Raw genomic sequence first — 24,179 nt, 5'->3', positions numbered from 1 at the left:
CAATTAGTCCAATTTTTTTCTTCTTACTTTTCTGCTGGTTGTTTTTGTTGGCTCTGGCTGCCTGTACTAAAATTAAATATTGCGAAAATTCTTTCAGCGGCACGAAGCACGAAGCAAACATGTGTTCGTCGCTGTATAAAATGCAAAATGAAAAAAATCGTAATAAATGCAAACGGCAAATGCTACTACTTTGTAGACAAAATAGAAATATTTGAAAAATCTTTAATTTTCATGTGGAGCACAAACACACACAGACGGGTCGGGCAATTATTGGCGAGTACTGGCATTTTGGTGCTGGCTGGTTAATACAAGTAGTTGCGATCGTTGCATTTTTCTCGTGCCACGGGGCGTATGAGTGTTGCCGTTTATGTGCGAACGTTCCTAATGGCTGGTCTTTGGTGTGTGTTATTTTTTTTAAAGAAAAGCCACACACTCGCTGTTGTTGTGTTATTTGTGTTGGCAATTGTAAATGAGAGTTTTTAGCGAATCACATTATTTGCACGATCGCAGCATCGGCATTCTCAGCAGTGGCTGCAGTTTGCGGCTGCAGCGCACTAATCAAAAGACTTAAGCCGCAAACTTCTTGCCCAATAAGTTGTTGGTGTTTGAATTCTATAGCGTTCAGTTACAGCCTCGCTTTACGCTGCGTCAACAATTACATACATCCGTGCACTCTAATTACAAGCCAAAGTTATCAAGCGTATGCGGTAAATACGTGACATAGTTTCTCAACCGGGTTAGCTGGAAAATACTTACAATTATTGTAAATGAAAGTTGTTTCAAATGCTCCAAAGAAATAGCGGAAAGTCTTACCATGAAATACCAAAAAACTTTTCGCAATGAAACAAAAAACTAAACGTTTAACGTGTTTGTTTGTTTTGATTTATCCTTGTGTTTTAATTTCAAGTTATTGTTAAATAATTGAAATTAAATCATGAGCGTCTTGTCTTCTACGCGTTTAGGCAGCATATCGTAGCTTCATAAGGGAGTGTACTTCATAGCTGGTGTATCTTAAATTATTAATTAGAATTTATCTATTAATTAACCATTTGGAAAAACGTTGGCAATTCTGAGAACAAACCTTTTATTTATGCATGTTTTAAATTACAAATTTTTGAATAAACTTCAAAGGGAAATTAGTTGTGAGAGCATTTTTAATTTATTAACTTGAAGCATAAAATACGTTTAACCTACACCTAATATCATTTTTTCCTTCTTTTTTCAAAGACATTGAACCTTTCAGCTAGTCAACAACATCATAACATCATCCTCATACCCGAAATTAAATTATTTGTTGGCCATTTAAACGACTTATTAGCATTAAAACATGCTTAAAATAGCAAATCCAAGCAAACAAGCAAAATCTAAAAAAAATCCCCCTTTCGATTCTGCATTAATGCCTGTGCTAAGAGATATTGCATAATTATTTATACACACCTTTCGATGATGCGGCAAAACTCATCCCAGCTTACGAGTATAATGACTGTATTGGCCTCCAAGACTAACACAATCTACAGATTCCCTGCTCTGCACAACCTTGTGCTTCAACCGTTTGGTACCTTCTTCTACAAATAGTCTATTATTATAATTAATGATATATCTCTGCTACGTATTTAGTCTGAAGTGGAAAAAAGGCCCCGAGGAGACAAAGCGTAGCGAGCCACAAATATGAAGTGAAAATAAAAGTGTAATTACAATTGTGGCCGCCAATGTTGCCGCTTGAGTGCGCGAATTTTTAAACGACGTCAATAAAAACAAATCACACAAATAAATGCGAGTAAATAAGCAGCCAAGACTGCAATTGCAAGCCATGATTGCCAAATCTGCCACATCTACATGATTTCTCTGCAATTTTTGTTGGCTGTAAGTGGCGCGACGGCCATAATTAGCAAGAATGTGACCTTGTGGGTTGCACGAATCAGACTGAAGTGAGAATATGACAATATTTTGTTCAAATAATGGTCAGGAGGAGCATTGGCCAATTACTCGTATATTTAATTCTTCTAATATACGTCTTTACTGAAGAAACTCATTTCATTTTGTAGTTGTTATATGAATAGTATTTATTTATTTCTTTATGTTAGTTGCTATACATGGATTATAATATAATGACTAATGACAAATTTGGAGTGCTAACTACATCAATTTTCAATTATAAATATTTACAATTTATGAAAAATATTACAGTTGATAAGAAATTTTATAAGTTCTTTGCTGTTTTGGTTTGTAGTTTTCAGCCTGGTATGAATAGTATTTAAAAGAGTTATTTATTTATAGAAGTTAGTTAGGAAGGTGGTGGAATGTGTTGATGCGGAATAAATGTAGACAGCCTTAATGTTCCTGGATGGATTTGTAATCAAAGGAAATGATATTGGGCCAAGCAGATTGGCATATAATTTAGGAGGTATTTTCCTTAACGTGTAAATGTCGAGCTTGGCTAAAATGTTCACCTTCAAAGTCAGACCTTCTAGGCCAATTGAAGTTGTAGTTGTTTAAGAATATCTTCAATGTTCGTCCTGATAATTTTGGACCAAAACACAGCTTTGTTTCCATTTTAAATGGATTTATATTTTGCGAAAGTATTCCTGAGTTATTTACCAAGCCCTCGTGAGAATATTTGATAGCAGTACTTTTTGTTGTCCTTCTAGATATGTCCGTTTGTTTAAATGAACGCAAGGATCTTCAAAAATAAGGGAGCCACAAAATTACCATATAGAGGAGAAAACATCTTCCACAAATAATTGTTGATCAGTATGAATCGATTCATCCTTTTGAAGGAACGCAAGAGTCTTAGAAAATAGGGGAATTCGAGCTAAAATCAGGAAAACTTGTTTCACATGCTCTTCAAAGTCAAAAAAGTGTTTTCTTCTATCGATTAATACTAAGTATTATCTGTAGCAACAATAATGATATTAATAGTACTAATTATAATAAAATATGTCATATTTCCAGATACTTTTTTTCTACTGTGCTACAATTCCAAATCTATCGCGGCATGTGTCGCGATTCCGGCCAATATGTGCCGAATGATCCGCGCAAGCCACTTCACAAATGCGACATCTATCGGCAACCGGCGGCTGGCAATTTGCTCAAGTAAGTAGAGAAGCTCTGCTCAATAGTTTGTTAGAGTTTCCCCCATTTCAACTGCCTTCATGTGCCACACAGACAACTTATGGCCAAGGGCGCCTCGCAACCCTGGCAGGAGGTGCTGGAGGAAACGTTTAGAGAGGGTCGTCTGGATGGCACCGCTTTGCGTGAATATTTTGCACCCCTGGAGGAGTGGCTGCGGCTCGAGAACTTGCGAACGAATGAGTATGTGGGCTGGAACTATGATGGCGACTATTGCAAGCGGAGCATCGAGACAGCTGGCCTGCAAGTGTTTGGTGGCTACTATAACGGTGCTGGCAAGCACTTGGTGCACGCTTTATTGCCTCTAATAGGTTTATGGCTGTCACTGTTAGCTTTTAATTGAGAGTCTTAACGATAACTAATTACATTATTTAGCCCATAAACCATTTGTGCATTACTTTCTTAATTACAAATTGTCAATTTTCTGACTTTCATTTTATTATTACTTTCTTATACTTGTATACAAATTTTAAATTTTCTATACAAAGTTAATTTAAAAAATCAATTATTTTTTTTACACAATTTGATTTGTTTAATTGAGCAAATGACTACAATTTAAATACCAATTTGAAAAACTGCTTGGCTGCTTAAAGATATTTAAATAAGTTTAATTTAAAGCATGTTATTTGAGAAGTTAAGCAATTAATCGGCGCTTCGTAAAGTTCTGTGAGAGAAGAGTAAAGCAGCTTAGTTTTCAATCGACATAAATGACGATTGTCGTTAAATTAAGCATATATTTGTGAATAAAATTAAAAACCGGTCTAGTAATTGATCTAATATTGAGTTTCTAAATTCTCGAATCTAGCTATCGAGCTATTTATACATTTTAAGTGTTGCAATGTTTTTTTATATTATTATTTTTTCTCATTGGTTTTCTACTCATTCCACTTCCGCACATTCAAGTTGCTGGCTTATTTGAACTTGAGGCAATGCCAAAAATAAAATTAATTAAAAAATAAAATAAAATAAAATGTAAAACAAACACACAATTTACAAACAAATTGTGAGCTGCACCCTACAAACTGCAACTCAATAGTATGTATGTTTAAATGAGAAAATCAAATAAAAACCCGTTTAAATGTGCAGCAGGTTGTTGCTTTTTGTTTATTTGTATATTCGTACGCCTATATCATGTATGTATATATGATATATATACATGTATATGTGTGTTCGAGCTGATGCGGGTCATTGGAACGCAGGCGTCGCACGCACAAGTTGTTTTTGTTGCTGTCGTAGCCTGCTTAATGCAACAAATTTACAATTTAATCAAATAAAAATAATAAAAACAATAACAAAGCCAAAGCCAAGCTGTTCAAGTACATACATACGAGTATATACATATATACATAAATTTTGTATATTTGTCAGACGACAATATTGTTGTTGCGCATCCAGCTGCTGTTGCTGTTGCAGTTGCAACTTCATGTGTTTGTTCAACGGGTTTTTCGCCTTTGTTTTGTAAATTGAATTTAATAAATTGAGGCAGGCATAAACAAGACAATCAACACACTTGTGGGGCGTGGCCGTTAGTGACTGTGATTACTTATAATCCACTAGAAGTGGCAACGGCAGCGGCAACAGTTGCAACAGTAGCAACAACAAGTCAGTGTCATTGTTCTAAAGCCAGTTCTAAGAAATGAGATACACTTGGCTTTACTTTAACGAGTTGAATGGGTTTTGATGTGTGTCTGCAAAAGCAGCAGCGTCATTTGCATTTGTTTACATGAAATTAAGTTAAATAAAGGTGGCGGTGTGAATGTTAAATAAAAGCAAGAGAATTACTCTGGCTCTAAAAGATTGAACAAAATTAGGTGTACATGAGTGGAAAGAATGAGGCGTATACTTACTTATAACTGAAAATGAGCTGAGAAGTTATCTCCACCCTTCTCTGTTCCTTACCAAGCAAACAATATTTCTCATACATAGCATGTTCTCTATTCATTAAAAAGAAGCGTTAAAGCGATTTATTTCAATCTTATATAAGTTAGTCTGCCTTGGCAGGCTAGAATCAGGGAAGAATGAAACTAAAGCTTATTCTTATTAAAGATTTTTTTACATAAATCAATCATAAATTCAAGACAAGTAATTGACAAAGAGAAAGGCAGTAAAATTTGTTGTACTTCTTGTAGCAACAAAAGTCTAAAATTCCACTATAATTTATTAACAATTTATGCAAATTTCGTATGAACTTTTTTGATAAACCTCTTTGACCTTTTTTAAGAACTTTTCGAATTTATTTTTGAGTTGCTAAGCAAAAGTATTGTTGCAATAACTAGATTTGCAGTGCATCTCTGTTCAATCAAAGCTATAACAATATAGAAAAGGGCCATAATAATATAAATAAAGGTATATTTGATTAATTTATTATGTCAATTTGGGCAACATTTTTCCACACATAAGATAAACAAATATGAGTTTCAGGCTAAGCCTACAAAATTGCATTTAATTTCTTTGCTCCCTCTTTCTTTTGCAATCCACAATGCACAGACAGTTGTGATGGACCGCCAGCATTGGCGAACAGCCCCCAAACCGTTAATCACTTTATTATGCACTCCACTAATTTATGCATTCTCCCACGTTTCGTCAGATTGTCGTCGTTCTGAGCTGCATTGCGTTGAGCCGAGGTTTGAGCAAAAAAAATCAAATAAAATGAATAAAAAGCGCAAGCGGCAACAAAAAGCAGGTTTGCCTACAATGACAGCTACGACAACAACAACAAGAACAACAACAACTGGCAACGTTAAGGACATTATCAACATTTCAATTATGTGCAATCATCGCCGACTAAATCGAACGACGCGCTTGGAGCGCAAAATGGGCGACAAAGCGACAGTTTTGAGTGACTGAGAACAACTCATTTATTTACATTGGAGACTTATCATGTGTGTGTGTGTGTGCGTGTGTGTGTGTGGCATTTCACTTTCATTGTAGAATCAGTTGTTCAGTGCGTATTTCCGCCCACGGTTGCCTCGCCGCCCGATCGACCATCGCTGTTCTCCACAAATGTGGCAGTCGCCGCCGTTGTCGCCAATTTGCAATGAAACTCAGATTTGTTTATTTTATTTTGTTCACTTTTGGAGGAGGAAGAGAACTGAGTTATAGAATCACAGAGTAGTATGAACAGTTTTAACGGGAGTCGCGTTGAAAGCGCACAAACAAGCGGCATCGAGCGGACGAAATCGGGAAACGCTGTTCAAGTCGATTTGTGAACTATTAATCGTATTAGAGAAGTGTAGTGAAGTGACTACGTAAATAAATAATTAAATTTAAGTTAAAAAGTGTGATCATCAGAATATTTATAGAGAAAGACGTGGTAACTCCAATTAAAATTTGAAACTGTGGGTTATAGTTGATGTTAAAATATTGAGCACATTAAATACATGTCTGCAATAATTTTCCGTTTTTTTTTTAAATGAAACCACCAACAACGTTTAAGTTTTAATTTTTTAAATTTAAAAATGGCAATAGGGATTGAATTAGAAAATAGTGGCTCTAGAATTTAGATTTGATTGGCAACCTCATTATCTGCTTTATTAAAAAGTTAACAACTCATATGTTTTATTTTAAATTTAAAAATGAAATTAGAAAAGAGTGCCTCTAGAATTTAGATTTGATTGGCAACCTCATTATCTGTTTTATTAAAAAGTAAACAGCTAACAACGTTTTATTTTAAATGTTAAATTTAAAAATGAAATTAGAAAATAGTGCCTCTACAATTTAGATTTGATTGGCAACCTCATCATCTGCTTTATTAAAAAGAAAACAAGTTAAAACGTTTTATTTTAAATTTAAAAATGAAATTAGAAAATAGTGCCTCTACAATTTAGATTTGATTGGCAACCTCATCACAACCTGCTGTACTGGCTAGTTTTTGCAATTGACTAAAGAGTTTTTTTTTCGAATAGAATCTGCATTATAAAATAAAACATTTAAAAAAGTCGGTGGCCAAGAAACTTTTAAATGTTTAGCTTAACTAGGGTCAGTTAATAACCAAGTTTAAACAAGTAAAGAATGCAAGGACTCCAAGATCTGCTAAAAAAGAAAACTGATTGCATTTAACGAAAAAAACAAAATCTCTTTAAGACTGCAACAGCATTTTATTTAATTACCTGCAAAAACTACTTATTCAGTTTAAGCTTATTTTTCCCAATTCCAGACCTAGATTGATTACAAAAATGTATGCAGGGAACTCATTTAAAATATAATATTCAGTTGACTTAGTTTGGATGTCACAGCTGCATCGCAAAGCAAATGCAAGTTTTCCAAAAATATTTCTTAAGATTTCTTAGAATTTTGTTGCAGATTCTCTGAATTGTAAAACTACTTGTATAGCTGTTAAAACAATTCTTTCAGTGAACGAAGCTTTCTAAAAAAATATTTGAATTGGGACAAAATTTCTGCAATCATTTGATTTTTTCTATTTTAAAAAGATGAGAATTTAAAGCAACAGATTTGAATTTATATTTTTTATAGTTTTTATATTTGAATTGTGACAAAATCTTTGCTAACTTTTCTATTTTAAAATGATGGAGTTTTGATTTAGATTTTAATTTATATTTGTTATAGTTTTTATATTTGATTGTAACAAAATCTTTACAAATATATGTATTTTTATATTTGAAAAAGATGGAGTGTTGCTTTAGATTTAAATTTATATTTTTTTATATTTCGCGTTAATCTTTATTATTTACAATTAGTAATTATCTGAACCAAAATAAATTAAACTAAAATAGAAAGCAACAATCATAAGAAATGAGCCATAAAATAAATCAGTTTGTGAGCTAAAGTGTTAAATGTTAATTAAAAATTATACCAAATACAAAATGGACAAAATGCTAGTGGCATTAAAGCAACTACTGCTAATCCACGGGCTCCTCTCGGTGGTGAAAGGAGAGAACAGCAGTCTGCGGATAAACACAAATTTGAAGGCATTCGAGCCACTGCCCATGGTCTCGGGCAGCGCGGGTGCGGCGGGGCTGGCCATGGAGGCCAACATATGCACACGCGAGGAGCACTATGTGGAGCATGTGCCAGTGCCCGAGATGCAGCCCGTGCGGGTTCGCACGTCCAGCTGGTGTCTGGAGATACCGCCACGCTGTGCCACATACAAGACGGAAATGCGCGAGGTGATGAAGGTGCAGGTGAGTGGAGTGGAATGGAGTGGAGTGGAGTGGTGGAGACACTGCCGGTAATGCCATTAATGGGGGCGGACTGGCTGTTACATCACTACCCGCTCATGATCAACATTGTCAGCGTAATAGTCATCATCCTGGCAACACCTTCGCCAACGCCAATGAACGCATTCAGGTTATTTGTCGTTTTAGTGGCCACTTTCGCTAAGCGTTTGGCGTTTGGCGATTCGATCCACAAACCTGAATTCGCATTCATGTCCCATGTGGCCAAGCAGGAAGTCAATAGATCGCTATGATATATATTGCGCATTATTTAGTCAGTTGGCCTAAATCGATGCCAAGTTTCGATTGTGCACGTATTGGCCATATTTTATGCATAGTTTATGGGTTCTGTCAATGGAAAACAAAGCCAAATATTACTGTCATTGCGCAATAGACGCCACTTCCTTTGCAGCTTTGCCACAGAACGGAAACGCTCACTTCAGACTGCCTCTCTTCTAAGTGTTTGTGCACCTGTGCACGATTTTGACTTTCAAGGCGGAAAACTATGATAAATGCGACATCGAGCGTTACCGGTTTTGACCCATGCGAGCCACAGATCGCAAACAGACCGCCGACAGACAGACAGCAGACACAAATACATGCTAGTCAAGGTTTTCTTACAGGGGCTGCCTTTTTGCATTTCGCGTCCTTGATGGCTGTCAAACTTCTATGAACTTTGTTAACCCGATAATGCCGATATGCAATTTTGACTCCAATAACAAATTATTAATTAATTAACTTATCAATCAATATTATATTAATTAGAACATATTAATTAGTGTAGAATTCCCATGAAGATCGATTTGAAGTCGTATGCAGCATTCATAAAAGATTCAACAAAGTTATAAAAATAATGCAAAATTTGGGAATCCATTACCATTTCCACTTTCACTTTCCATAACTATATATATACCTGTATTCCTATTTATTATTTGATGCTACGACTTGCATTTTTTACGGTTTTGAAAAGAAACAAATGCAACTCATCGCTGCAGTTTCCCAAGTCAATCGTTTGATTTTATGTGCTTCTGTGTCTTACTTGATGTTTATAGATTTTTTATCGATTTGGAATTATAATTTATTACTATTTTTTCATTGGAATGTCATATTATCATATCTTGGAAAATATTAATTAATTAAATAATTATAAATTATAATAATTTATGTCATTATTTCTTCTTCAAATATACATTTGCGCAGTGAAAGTTGTAGTCTTAAATAGTTGTAGAGTTTCGGGAAAAATGCTAAATTTATTCTTATTGATGATCTTAAAGTTAAATTAGAAACGGGCAGCCATGGGCGAGCATCTCATTTAGAGCAAGGCTCTATTTTATTAGATATGACACGGCAATGAAGATGGTAACAAAATTTGGCAACAAAGATCTTACGATGGAGTTCTGCTGTCTCTTCAATATCCATCCACTATCGCAATTTTAATTATGAAAAAATGATGGATATACTCGTATGTAGGGAAAGTATTTAACCGCAACACCAAACACGCTTAGAGACATAGGACTTAATTAAGAGCTGCAAATAAAAATTTAATAAAAGCTACTAAAAGCTAGCTCAAAAGATCTTCTTGTTTAATGACATTAAGATGTTCAGTGTTCAATCATTTCCTTCGCCCACTAAAAAGAGAAATTAATTTATTCGAAACAGAAACTGTCTTGAAAATAACGGAGATTGGCAAGTGAATTCTCTGAAATTACTCATAATAAAAAATAGTTATTGATTAAGAGCTAGTAGTCCCTTTTTTGCTGACATGATTTAAGTTTTATTTAAAATTAAATAATTACCTATCTCAGTTCTGGTTGTATTTAGAAACTACACTTAAAGCATTTTTACTTTATAAATAGAAGCAAAACAACTCAAGATTGTTTGAAATCAAAGATAGTGGGGGTTAAGCTGCTATTGGGAATCAAAATGCAATTGTTTTAGGCAGTGCTTAGTTTTTATTGTTTTTGAATTCACACAAGTAGAGCTTATTAAAATAAGTACAACATTGTCTATGTGCTAGCTGATTAACAATTCCTAGTTTATTTATTTGTTTTCCTATTTAATTTAATTAATAATTAATTTATAATTTAATTTATCTTATTTAGCAGCAGGACTAAAATACATTTTGAACAACTGACAGGCTTTCTTTAGTTTTAGGCTTAAACTTTCCTCCAAATCATGAAAAACTCTAGAGTATTTATCTAAACAGCTGCAAGCTAGTTTGGTTCAACACTATCGCTGACATTAGAGGGTTAAGTGCAGGCATTGTGCACCACACGGCGCATACGTAACGCGTTTATTTACTATTTTTGTAATTTGTTCGCAATATAAAAAGCAGTTGAGGAAAAAGTGCGTGTGTGGACAAAAAACAGCAACACGAATAAGAAGCCATTTATGGCCAGAATCCGGCTCAGCCAGTTTTGCATTAAGCATTAAGAAAAATTAATTATGTCATGGTGTCAGAGCGATGGAAAGTGCACACGAAAAGCGGAAAATGCTGCAGCGTGCTGCGAAAATTAGGCGCATTGAAAATAATCCATTCCGAGGCTGTTTCTAGTTTTTCCCTCTTGATGCTGTTGTTGCTGCTGTTGTTGTTGTTATTAGTGCCGAGGCTGTTGACATACATTTGATTGCATCATCGGCTTCAGCCTCGTCGTTATAGTAGTTGTTGGCGTCCGACTAGGAGCCGGCGAGCTTTGGTTTAGTTTTTGGCCGCAAGTCTGATTCTGTATATATGTTTATGTGTGTCTGTTGACGGCTGCAAATTAATTTCATAATTAATTTAATTGGACCTGAAATACTTGTGCTGAGGTGCCAAACTTATCCGGTTAATTGCAATGTTTATGCGAGTGCTACAAAGCTTCAAAATAGTTCGCAATTGTGGCAGGTGTGTGTAAATGCTTGCATATTTTTAAAGCTCGAACTAGGCTCACTCATACGATTAGATTTTAACTATTGAGATAATGAGACAAAAACAAATCCTTGCAAAAAAATGCATAGAAAGGAAAGATTGCAGCTGAAATTAACTAATTTACTTATTTAAATACTTAATGCCTCTTTCTACCAGAGTCTTTGCACTAAACTCAATATTGTTGCAGGTTTTTAGAATTCTATATTCGGTTACTTTATTTATTTATTTATTTAGTAAATCAACAAGTAGTTCTGTCGATACATTCTATTATAATTATTTCAAAATATATTAAAATATAAAAATTAAAATGAAGATATGATTTATATATACTTGTAATTACAATATCTTTACAATCAAAAAATGTTTTCGTATATGATGAATACAAAGATTTTAAATTCTGAAAAACATATTTTTTTCGATGGGTCCTATGGCAGTTATTTAACATAGTAAAGCTATATATTCTGTAACACAAATCCATCTACCAATTCATTATTCAATGTTCTCTGTATTGATAGAGACAAACAAGCAAATGTCTCTATTCATTGTGTATATTTATTTAAATATTAGATGGGGCCTAAGAATATAAAGTAAATTGTTGGTATTACATTTCTTTAAGGAATTATTATAATTATTTATTTATTTATTATTAAACGAATTAATATTATTATATATTATGCATTTTGAAATTTACATTTTTAATTGATTTTCTTTTTTTTCTTTTATGTATATTTAAATGAGTATTTACAATTTTATGCTTTGTCAGAAATAAATTAATAAATGATATATAAATAATTATTAGTAAATTATTTGCTTTTATAGTTTCTCTAGTTCTAGGTCTCTATTATTTATTTTTAAATCGAAAACTTTGTCTATAAAATAAATAAAATAAATACAAAAATAAAATAAATAAAATAAGTAAAATTAAAAAAATAAATAAATAAATAAATAAAATAAATAAATAAATAAATAAAATAAAATATATAAAATAAATAAAATAAACAAAATTAAAAAAATAAATGAAATACAAATAAAAAATGTGTAACACACTGTAGGCTGTTGCTCCATAGAGGAATATTGAATTCAATACTGTCAGCAGTCTCAGTTTCAGTTTCAGGTCTTGTACAAATAGTGTCTAACCAATTGCAAAGTTAATTACTCGTAGCACCACGCCATAATAGCTCTGATGACTTAACTTGGCAGATGTTTGCAGACACACTTATGGTTTAGTGTTTAGATTTGAGTAAGGCATTCAACTTAAAATAAGTAGCTACCATTTGCAAAAGCGAATTGCCAATTGAATTTAATTAATTAGCATTATCTTATTTAAAACTATGGCGAGCGCTTGCAAAACGCAGAAACGCACACACAAATCCATTAAAATGACAGCAAACGGGTTGTCTACAATTATTGGATGCTGACAAGATTTTCCACCAATTTTCGAATCATATGAATTATATAATCGAGGCGCCACGTTGTGAAAATTTCATTACAAATGATTGATAGGCAAGTGAAGTGACTTCAAAATTATTAACGAAAACAACAACAGCAAACAAATGAAAATGGCAGGGAAGCCGAAGTTTTCTGTAATTTAAGCCTCTCGTTGCTCAACTTGTCTGTGTAAGTGTGTGTGTGTGTGTGTGTGTGCGTCGGCTATTCAATTACTTCTTATTACGAAAAAATGTAAAAAGGGAGCAGCAAATTGCTCGTATACGCGTATGCATGTGCACTCATAATTACAGTTACAATGAATCACAACAACAAAATAAAACAGTCTTCAAAGACAATGCAAAATGCAATGCAAAAAGCAAAGCAGAGCAGAGCAGAGTCGAATCGAATTTCAGTGTTTATATTAAAATTTCCGCCTTATTAATTTCTGTTGTTGTTGTTGCTGACGCACACACATAGTTCAACACACACAATGAATGAGTGAATGAACGAATGAAGAATGGTATGCCGGCATTAAAATGAGTGTGAGACTGAGAGTCTGTTGAGTTGGGAGTGCGACCCTTAAATTGGCATCCCAATGGGTTTGCCACAGAATAGAGAAATTTACAGCAATCAGCACTTGAACTTAAATAGCAATTCCAGTTAAATTTGTAAGCACTAAGAATTTTGTATTGTCACAAAGTCCAAGGCAGGCAGCTTGTATTGAAGGGTGAAAATGAATCTGAATTACATACTTGGTTTACTTATAAACACATTTTTTGAGTCGGCAGAACAAGAAATATTCTATCTCTGGTGGGTGCCGCCTTTATAAGACTTCCCTCTTCAGCTAGTTAGACGAACATTAATTGAGTTATGAATAGATTGTGGCGTGCAAACGTTAAGCTCCGTCAAACTTTTTTTGAAGCTCAGATAGTTTTTCAAAATTTGTGCAATTCTTTAAAATTAACAACGACTTTCTCAGCAAAATTATAAAGGTTGTTTCAGTTATTAAGTTAAGTTAAGTTTTATATGCGTTTGACCTTTTTATAATATTAATTTGTATTATCAATATAATAAGAAATAGTAACAAATTTCTTTTGAAAAGTATAGAACATATTCATATATGTTTTGCCTTTTTCCTCTTATGAGAAATATGTAATAACTTATTTTAACTAGGAAATAATGACACATTTTAAATTTATTAAATAGGTCAGTCAGTATTTGTTTTAATAATATAGTCTCATAGCTTCAGTTGTCAGAAAGAGACTAGTTGGTATCATTAATAAATAAAAAGTAGACCATATAAGTATTTAACTTAATAAATAAAAGAGTAAATATATATAAGTAGGCGATTTTATAGCTTTATATTTCATAATGAGAAGTCACTCTATGTGAAGGAATATTTGTACATAAATGCTTGTAAATCGACGTATAAAGTAAGAAAAATGTTAAGAAATAGACAGCAAAGTTTTTTTGAAAAATAATCATAAAATTCTACAAAACTCCTGGTGTATGCACGCTAGGGACTTTGAAAGACACTTAAAAATCCCTGAGCATATAACACATATAAAAATATTCATAGAGAACCTTGACCTTCACCCAAATGCGCTACCGGGTCGGCCAAAATTTGATAGCAAGGTAAAAAAAGATTAAAAAGTTATTACTCAGAGAATATTTCTACGAGTTTAATAAATACATCTGATTAAAGTTCTGCATGCGAATATGCGTACAATTTTGTTTATAAAGGATACATCTTTGGTGATAATTGTTTTTTTTTTCCATATACAACTATTTTAAAATGTGAAGATAGGCACAGTAAGAAACTTTTTTTTTATTGTTAAATACAAATACAACTTATTTTATTTTTATTTATGTATGTCAACAAACATTGACTGAAAATATATAAAAATTATAAAAATCATCTTATAAGCTAGAAAAGCCTAAGAAGGAGAAACCTAATCAAATTACAATAATATCTAAAGAACGCCTCCGACCCGGTGGGGGATTATTATTTACCCTTCGGCTATTAGGTGTTAAACTAGGTGTTCAGTCTTAATTAGAATTTAACATTTGTAATTTATATAAATCTGTTGGGAAGGTCAATAGGGTGTGACCTCTTCAGCCTCCAGCTTCTCACTATTCAATACGAAACTACTTTAATAATACTTAACAACCCTGGTAGCTGTCAAAGTGACTAGTCGACTTTTTATTGTGCGCTCCGTGAAAAATTGTAATAAATTCCTCTTTTTCAATTATTTCGCGTATAGTGCGTTAAAAAAAAAAAAACCACCCGGAAACCTAGTTTCACCTTGGCTTTTTGGCAATCGTTTAGTATCCTTATTTTCTTGGATTCCAATCAACAATTAATCTGCTGTATGGGGCTGCTCTGCTGACGTATACACGTCATCGGAGCAGAGACAGCCCAGAATTTTTCTTCTTTGCTTGTTTTGCAAGTCATCTTATCTCACGTAAATGAATGCTGATGAAGACTCGGCCGCTCTCGGAGCAGCTGAGGAAGTAGTCAATAAGCTGCCGAAGTACGTGGAGATGAGAAAAATTTCTGGTAAATCACCTTCGGAGCTGAGAGCAAAAATAACCAAGGACTTGCATATGTCAATGGGAAAACCATACTTAAAGCCGTCAATCTCAACCAGTAACTGGATTGCCTCAACCACTTGTACATCGACTACAAGTACCCTAACATTTTCTGTGGTGAACTCTCAATCAATGTATACTACAGTAGCGACATCAAATGGCAGTTTGTGCTCCACACCCGCCGTTGTGAGTACACCGGCTTCAATGACAAACTTAGTTGCAAATCCAACTCTGGACAAATTTTGCTCGTTTCAAATGCCAGTACCCGGTATTAATAGGAAGCGGAAAGGAGCCGTCGAGTCACTAAAATCGGCTCAAAAAAATAAGCCAACTCCTGTCAATACAACCCAGGGACAACGAACTGCGTCCTCCTCTCCGCCAGCGCTTCAAAATAATAGATTTGCAGCCCTTTCGGAAGAAGCTGATTCCATTATGGAAATGGAAGAGCCAGATTCCGAAGATCCATCGAGCCAGCAAAATGAAGCCAGCCGTTTCCAGCAGGGAAGTAGTATTCCTAAGCCTCCTGCTATATGTGTGCCACAAGTCAACAAATTGGATAAGCTGGAGGTGGCGCTCAATTCTGCTGTCTCCCCTAACGATTACGACATACGCACATCGAAATCTGGGATCTCGCGTATTTATACGAAGAATTCGAATGCGTTTCGTGCAATAATCAAATTATTGTCCAATCAAAATTGTCAATTCTGGCACCACCAGTTGAAGGAGAACAAACCCTGCAGATTGGTGCTCAGAGATATTCATCCCAATGTACCCAGGCAATTAATAGAGCGCACCTTTACCGACAAGGGCTTTACAGTTTTGAATATATATTGCCCCAGAAAACCGGACTGGCGTAACATTCAAATTAATGAGGAGGATGGTGAGGACATAAATAATGTTAAAACAAGACAAAATATGTTTTACGTTAACCTCCAGAACGCACCCAACGTTGCTGAGGCACTAAAAATAACTCAAATTGGTAGACACAGGGTTACAATATCAAAGGCCAAACAGAGTAAAGAGCTGGTACAATGCTTCAGATGCCAAGATTTCGGGCACACGAGGAACTATTGCCTTAAAAAGCCGGTTTGCGGTAAATGCTCGGGGGACCATGATACTGGCTCAAAATCATGTAACCTGAATGATAATGGGGAATTTATATGCGCTAATTGCGGCGAAGACCACATGTCGAGCTTCAGAGGCTGCAAGGTAAGAATTGATCTAGCCAAAAAACTTAAGCCAGCTGTGAGGTTGCCGAAAGATGGACTAGTTATCGGTAGCAATAGGAGTTACCCAAATAACCAAGGCACTAAAGTACAGTTTATCTCAAACTCTACTGTTAAGAGTGGCTTCTCTTATGCTGATGCAGCTAGGCCAATTGGAGAAAAACGTACCAGCGCGCCAACAAACCAAAACTCGCCCCGATCACACAGTTCCGCCGAAGATTGGCATCTAAACAACAAATTTAGTATGCTGGAAAAGGCGATTTTAGATCTAAACGCAAGAATGGATCAAATGTATAAGCTCATACAGGAAAATATGGATTCCAATAGAGCCTTCCGTGACTTGGTACAAAAACTAATATCCAAATGTTAAATCCGCTGTTAAAAATCGGATTATGGAACGCACGGGGCCTGGTCAAAAACAATGATGAACTCAGGCTTTTCCTAAGTTCAAACTCGATCGATATCATGTTAATAACCGAAACGCATATGCGTCCTGGCTTGAACGCATATTTGCCAGGATACGACCAGTACTACGCTAATCATCCTAGTGGCACCGCTAAAAGTGGTTCTGCAGTCATCATTAGATCAAGTATCGCTCATTCACAGAATGAGCCAATTCTAAAAACAAGCATCCAAGCGGCCAGCGTAACTATACCGACGAATGGTGGAAGCATCAAAGTCTCCTCCCTATATCTTCCTCCCAATGAAGCTTGGTGCAGGGCCGACTTTGATCTATTGCTTGCAACCTTAGGAGATAAGTTTATTGTAGGCGGTGATTTTAATGCAAAACACCAATGGTGGGGTAATTCCAGATCTTGCAGGCGAGGAAGGTGTTTGCAAGAGGCCATAGCTAGTACTACTTGCCAAGTTCTTGCTACTGGAGAGCCAACTTTCTACTCTTACAACACACGACTTAACCCCTCTGCACTAGACTTCTTTATTGTCAACAGGATTGCCCTAAACAGACTCACCGTTGAAACAAAATATGAGCTCGCATCGGATCACCTTCCAGTAGTAGCGACGCTACATCATGCACCGCAATATAATCCCAAGAGGGAATATATTCTACCACCTGGCTCCCGTATTGATGTTTTTAAAGCCGATCTCGAAAGAAGAATTAACCTGAACGTCGAAATTAACAGCCCAGAGGATATCGAAGACGCGATATCAATCCTCATGAAGAACATTTCACTGGCTGCGTCTTCTGCTGCACCGAAAACTTTACGCTTGCCAACCCAACATAGTCAAGCTAGTCTACCACCAACGGCTGCTGCGCTCTTAAGCCTGAAAAGAAGAGTCAGGAAAGAATATGCAAGAACTGGAGATACTCGCATTCATCAAATCTACAAAAGACTGTCCAATCGACTGCAAAAAGAGCTTGCTAAAATCAGACAAGGCAGAATTGATGACATATTGGAAAGTGCTGGTCCAGATGCATCATTTAATTACTCGCTCTGGAAGCTTACGAGGCGATTTAAGAGGCTGGTCATCCCTAAGACTCCAATTAAGGATCCTACAGGTGGATGGAGCTACTCCAGTCAGCAGAAAGCTGAAATCTTTGCAAACAGCCTAGAGGAAAGATTTAAGCCTTTTGACTTTACAACAGCAGATAGGCGAAGGGTAGTCGAGCTTAGGCTGGAGATGCCATTCCAAATGGCCTTGCCTGCAAGCCCAGTTACACTTCAAGAAGTGGTACAGCAGATAAAAAATCTAAAGGTAAAAAAAGCGCCTGGAGAAGACCTTTTAGACAACAGGACGCTGAAACTGCTCCCCACAAGGGCTCTGCTGTATATTGTCTTGCTCATGAATAACATACTCAGGCTGAGGCACTTTCCAAACTGCTGGAAAATGGCGCTAATTACGATGATTCCAAAGCCAGAGAAACAGCATACTGAAGTAGATGGATATAGGCCGATTAGTCTGCTACCTGCCCTCGGGAAGATGATGGAACGCGTGATTCTGGACCGGATTCTCCAGCTCGAAGCCGTGACGCGCAGAATTCCAAAATGGCAATTTGGTTTTCGAAGAAGTCACGGAACACCGGAACAGCTCCACCGTGTGGTCAACTTCGCCCTGGAAGCCATGGAGCAAAAGATGTACTCAGTGGCTGTGTTTATGGATATTAAACAAGCTTTTGATAGAGTGTGGCATGATGGTCTCCTCTGCAAATTGAAAGGCATGCTAACTCCTCAATTGTTTCAACTCATCGAAAGCTTTCTAAGGGACAGAAGCTTCAGAGTTGCTGTTGATGGAGTGAAATCCACGAGGCGCTCAATTTGTGCAGGGGTGCCCCAAGGCAGTGTTCTCGGTCCTACCCTGTATACATTATTTACTGCTGATATGCCTGCACCGCAAGAGATCATTGGAGTAGACGAGGATGACGCACTAATAGCTACTTACGCAGACGACACTGCGGTGCTTACCAGAAGCAGAGATATCGATGTAGCTTCGGAAGCCTTACAGCAGTATGTAAGTAGTTTCGAGAAGTGGGCTCTGAATTGGAACATTGGTATCAACGCCAGCAAGTGTGCGAATGTCACATTTACAACAAGGCCGTCGTCATGCGGAGATATCACAATGTTGGGGTCCACGCTCAGTCATACAAATTCGCACAAATATCTTGGTGTAATTCTGGACAGAAGACTCAACTTCAGCAAGCATACAACAATGGTGAAGCGATCGGTCATGGCGAAAGCCGGAAAGATGGCATGGCTGCTTGCACCATGCAACAAGCTGTCCCTGCACAGTAAGGTGACAGTATACAAGTCCATATTAAGTCCAATATGGAAGTATGCGCTACCAATTTATGGCATTGCCGCTGCTTCAAACCTAAACAAAATAAGAGTTGCGCAAGCTAAAATACTTAGAAAAATATGCAACGCTCCCTGGTATATGCGCACTAGGGACATCGAAAGAGACTTATGTGTCCCCAAGGTTGGCGATGTCATTCAAATGCACGCAAGCAATTACGAGAAGCGACTCGGCAGTCACCCCAACGCACTAGCGAGGCGGCTCCTGTCCAAACCTAAGAAGAGAAGACTGAAGAAGTGCCATCCAAAGGATCTCCCCACAAGAGCCCTTGTATAAAATACATAGTATATATCATAAAATATAATCATTTTTCATGTAAAACATTGTAAATATTGTATATATGTACATAGATATAAGTGCGTCCTATAGATGCTTACTATAGACAACTTTTGTATTCCCTAACTTTCAACTAGCTTAAGCTGCCATATTGGTAGTAGAAAACTAGTTTAATAAATTGTATATATGTAAAAAAAAAAAAAAAAAAAAAAAAAAAAAAAAAAAAAAAAATAATACTTAATACATTTAATATATATGTAATTTAAAAAGAGAGCATAACATCAGGCGTAGAAAGTAATTGATGTTTGACTTGCATACTTTTGGGATGATCTTCTTAGTAACTGTTTCTTTTATAAAGTAATTTCATTCGCAAGTTATTGTGGGATTGCTATCAATTGCATACTTTCTGATTACTTTTAGTTAAATAAATTTCAATATTAATAGAAGCCGTTCATCTGTGGTATCCGAGGCTGACATTCACGGTCTACCATTAAAATTATCCAAGAAACGTGTACATAGTATTAGTTATCCGAGTAAAGAAATCAAGACTCTAGTTTTAAAAAGTTTATTCATTAGTCGATTGTTTCCAGTTTAGTTAAAATAATATGCTCCTGAAATCACTAATTAGTGGACGTTCTATATCGGATTTTATTACATTTTCATCGATCGAGCAATTTAAAAATGTTCAGTTAATCGTAAAAAATGAAAAATTTGCTTATACAAGTATTCTTTATCGTTCGATCATATTGGTGTCAGACCTGTTATAGTTATTTATCTAAGCATAGGTACTATGTATGTATTTGTTGCAATATGAAGAAAGAAGCAAGGTATCTATAGAATATAGAATATCTTCAGAATAAAATTGTATATGCTATTTTATTTATTAATATATTTAATCAAAATTGCAGAAACTAAACAAGACGAGAACTGTGCGCTTCTGCTGCGAAGGCTATGAGGGGAATCTCTCGGACAGTAAAGCTATTTGCAAGCCCATTTGTCGCGGCGGTTGTGGGCGTGGCAACTGCCTGTCTCCCGACATATGCAGCTGTGAGGAGGGCTATACAGGCAAGCATTGCACACAACGTAAGTAAATTATTATTGATTTAAGTTAAACAGTCTAGTAATGCTCTTTCTAAGGTTGCGATCACGATCGCTGGGGCCTGGGCTGCAGAAATCCGTGTCTGTGCCAGAACGATGCCGTGTGCGATAACAAGTCTGGCATTTGCCATTGCATAGCTGGCTGGGCAGGACAGTTGTAAGTTTTTCTTTTGACTAAACATTTTTTAAATAGAATAGCTTTGCTAAAGCTGCTCCTGTTCTTTGCAGCTGCGAGCAGCCCTGTCCGCCGGGCACCCATGGCGTCATGTGCCGCAAGGCCTGCGACTGCGCGGACAAGCTCTGCCATCCGCAAACCGGCGATTGCATCAGCCAGCACTTGCCGAACGTGACGCACGTGATGTTCGAGACGCTGAACTCGACTATAGTGAACATAACGCACAACCTGGACCACATAGCCAAGAAGATAGGCAGCATATCGGAAGCGGAACACGAAGCGAGCAGCACACCAAAGCCCGTGCCCGAGGTCATTCTGATCAAGCAGGCGGCGGAGGAGGCGCCGCACTCGCCCAAAATCATACTCCATCAGTCGGGCGGCGATTTGCTGGAGAACTTGCACTCAGTCGCCACGGGCGGAAAGGGCGTGGCCGATGTCATACACGTCATCACCAATTGGCCAGCCAATGGCTCGAGTCCTGTGCCGGTGACCCAACAACCACAGATAGCGGTTGCCGCCGTGGCAGCCGGGGACTTGCCCACTGGCGAGTACAAGGAGCACGAACACGCGAAGACGGCGGGGGATCACGAGACCAGTTTGCTGACCACTCTGCTCATTATATTGCTCATCATTCTGATAGGCATAACAATCGCCTTCCTATATGTGTACAGACGCTATCATTGGCATAAGCAGCGCGTGCAGGCGGCGCAGTCCAATGGCCAGACGGCGAATGGCCAGACAGTAACCGTCAATGCCCCAGAGTTGGTGCTAACCGAGGCCAGCTTGGGAAAGCCCTTTCTCAAGCCATTGCCTGAACTGCCACGCCACCAGAACTCTGTTTCCAGCTCGGCGGGTGCCCCAACGATAACGGACTTGCGACACATAAACGAGGGTATGTAAGTGTCGCCTAAAAAAAGAAACAGTTGCCCCTTGAACTAGGCTTTCCCAGCTGCCCCTCTCTCTGCAGATTGAAAGAGTATTTAAAGCAGCTTATAATGCATACAAATTCTTTGAACCTTAACTAGAAACCCAAGCAAATCTAAAATTAATTTTTTTATGTCAGCCTTATAAAGATCAGGACTCATAGAAATTACCGCACCTTTTGGTAGAATACCTTATTAGCTTTTAAATTATTAATTATGAGCGTTCGGCTTCGTTGCTAAATAGGCTGAGTTCTCAAACCTTCCCAGAGGAAGATGGACAGTTGATTGAAAGAGTATTCCAAGCAGCTTATAATGCATACAAAAAGGCAGTATGCGGCGTTTAAAAATGTTTCAAAATCGTTTGAACCTTAACTAGAAACCCAACCAAAGCAAAAATTAATTTGTTTTAAAGTCTTTAAATAGCTATTTATATTTATTACAAAGCCCTATAAAGAATACCTTATTAGCTTTTAAATTATTAATTATGAGCGTTCGGCTTCGTTGCTAAAAAGGCTGAGTTCTCAGGCCTTCCCAGAGAAGGACGGACAGTTGTTGAAAGAGTATTCCAAGCAGCTTATAATGCATACAAAAAGGCAGTATGAGGCGTTTAAAAATGTTTCAAAATCGTTTGAACCTTAACTGAATTTGGAACTTAAAGTCTTTTCTGTAATAGCTATTTAAATTTATTGAGAAGATCAGGACTAATAGAAATGATCGGCCCTTTTGATAGAATATCTCTTAGCTTAATTATTATTGGCGTTCGACTTAGTTCTCAGTTTCTACAACAAATATTTAACTCGAACACTATTTAGGTAGGCTCTTGATAGTAAAAATTGTTAATATTTGTTTAATTACAGCTCCGCCGGAGCTCTATGACACGCCCAGCAATAACTCATCCATCAAGACACCGCCCTATGCCTATGCGCGCAAGGAGTCCCTCTATTCGGTCGTGTCGCCCAAGTCGCGCAAAGGCAGTCTAGACTCCCACCTCTACGATGAGATACGCTACCACCATCAGCAGCAGCAGCAACAGCAGCAGCAACTGCAGTTGCAACAACAGTTGCAGCAACAGCAACAGCTGCAGCTTCAGCAAAACAATTCTAGCCACTCGTACCACTCGCATCAGGGCATGCCACAGCGCCGCTATCAGCATGCCACCACAGCGGCTGCCTACTTGCCACCCGCCCAGCCTAGCAGCGCCAGCAGCCAGCCGGCCACCACCCACCACATCGCCCACTTGATCATACCGCCGCAGAACTCCAAGTTCCTGCAGGTTCCCACGCTCACCTCAGCGCACAAAATTGCACATTTGTAGTCTTACGTCCAAGTGGACCATCACAGTAATATTTCCATTCAAAATTCTCATTCGATTGACTTTTCTATATTGTACAATTCTTCAAATGAATTAGCAACCACAACTGTTGTTATGCTGGTTACACGCCTACCATATGCTACCCGCATATGTGTGCCTCAAAAGATTATCTGGAATGAAGATTGGAAGCGAATATTTGAGGCACGTTTCTAGCGTAAAATTGTATTGTTTTTTCAACCGAAATTTTCCCTCAATTCACATTCCTAAAATATTTTACGAATTTATGTACGTATGTATGTCTGGTTGTAATATTGTATTTTAATTTTGTAACTTTTCTACACTTATTTACAACGTGCAACTCAAACGAGGCACTTAAATTAAATAAAACCATATTTATTTGGTACATGAAGCAATATTGGATCTACTTGTATATTCTAGAAGAGAACAAAAATTTAATTTCATTTCTGTGCCTGGACTTTTATGGATATTTTATAGATTTTATGGATGAGTTTTGTTGCCATAAAGTTTAAAAACTTTAACTGTAAGGGCAGACCATAGCTGAGCGCCCAATTCACATCTCTCCTTCGATCGTTACACGCCGATTTATAATGAGAAGCTATATACACGTTATTATTTCCGTTTGGAGATTTCTATGAACAGGGCTCGAACCTCGCTGACTATTTAAATTGTTTAGGTTTGATTGACTTGGTCTCAAATATTTGAACACAAATCGGTGATAATAATATTAGATTTTTTAGAAAATATATACAAACGAAGTTGAGTTGATCTTTCAGATCATCTTTCATATTCAGGAATGGAAAGCTATAATCGGAGGAGGCCTTATTTCTAAAAACCGTGAATCCTCACCTCAACAAGAAGGACAGCGCTAGAGATAATATTTATGGCTATACCTTTCTTTGACAGACGGACTTATAAGCACTCAGCGGGTGTAATTGTCAAATTTGGATAAATACTTTCAATTCTCGGAGATATGTTTTATGTTTAATTATTTGTGTAAATGCCCTGAAAACAAATTTTTGTATTTCAGAAATGAACAAAAAAAACTACAATTTTTCCCAAAAATGAAATAAATTTATATTTCCAGAGTGTTGTGTTATCGGACACGC

At 36.8% G+C, this 24,179-nt stretch overlaps 2 protein-coding genes across 2 annotated transcripts in view; both read left to right on the top strand.

Moving 5' to 3' along the window:
* LOC115625675 (angiotensin-converting enzyme) overlaps nucleotides 1-3,554 on the top strand; it is a 69,795-nt gene extending 66,241 nt beyond the window's left edge. The window contains exons 8-9 of the mRNA XM_030520812.1: nucleotides 2,953-3,093; nucleotides 3,166-3,554. Coding sequence (XP_030376672.1) covers nucleotides 2,953-3,093; nucleotides 3,166-3,472 — 448 coding nt within the window. The 3' untranslated portion in view covers nucleotides 3,473-3,554. The remainder of the gene's footprint in view (nucleotides 1-2,952; nucleotides 3,094-3,165) is intronic.
* A 4,407-nt stretch (nucleotides 3,555-7,961) lies between these two features.
* On the top strand, nucleotides 7,962-23,055 carry LOC115626037. The gene is made up of 6 exons (XM_030521287.1): nucleotides 7,962-8,270; nucleotides 20,453-20,627; nucleotides 20,682-20,799; nucleotides 20,871-21,670; nucleotides 22,598-22,772; nucleotides 22,935-23,055. The coding sequence occupies exons 1-6, from the start codon at nucleotides 7,962-7,964 to the stop codon at nucleotides 23,053-23,055; spliced, it is 1,698 nt and encodes a 565-aa protein (XP_030377147.1).
* The last annotated feature ends 1,124 nt before the right edge of the window (nucleotides 23,056-24,179 follow it).

Source organism: Scaptodrosophila lebanonensis, unplaced genomic scaffold (assembly GCF_003285725.1).
Source record: "Scaptodrosophila lebanonensis strain 11010-0011.00,11010-0021.00 unplaced genomic scaffold, SlebRS2 tig00000080-arrow-pilon, whole genome shotgun sequence".
NCBI lineage: Eukaryota > Metazoa > Arthropoda > Insecta > Diptera > Drosophilidae > Scaptodrosophila > Scaptodrosophila lebanonensis.
The sequence above is the reverse complement of the archived record's forward strand: the minus strand, read 5'-3'. Positions and strand labels throughout refer to the sequence as shown.

Coding starts and splice junctions, on each gene's coding strand:
- LOC115626037 (XM_030521287.1), top strand. CDS start 7,962: ATGCTAGTGGCATTAAAGCAACTACTGCTAATCCACGGGCTCCTCTCG. Junction 20,628..20,681: donor AGGCAAGCATTGCACACAAC/GTAAGTAAATTA, acceptor GCTCTTTCTAAG/GTTGCGATCACGATCGCTGG. Junction 20,800..20,870: donor GCTGGCTGGGCAGGACAGTT/GTAAGTTTTTCT, acceptor TGTTCTTTGCAG/CTGCGAGCAGCCCTGTCCGC.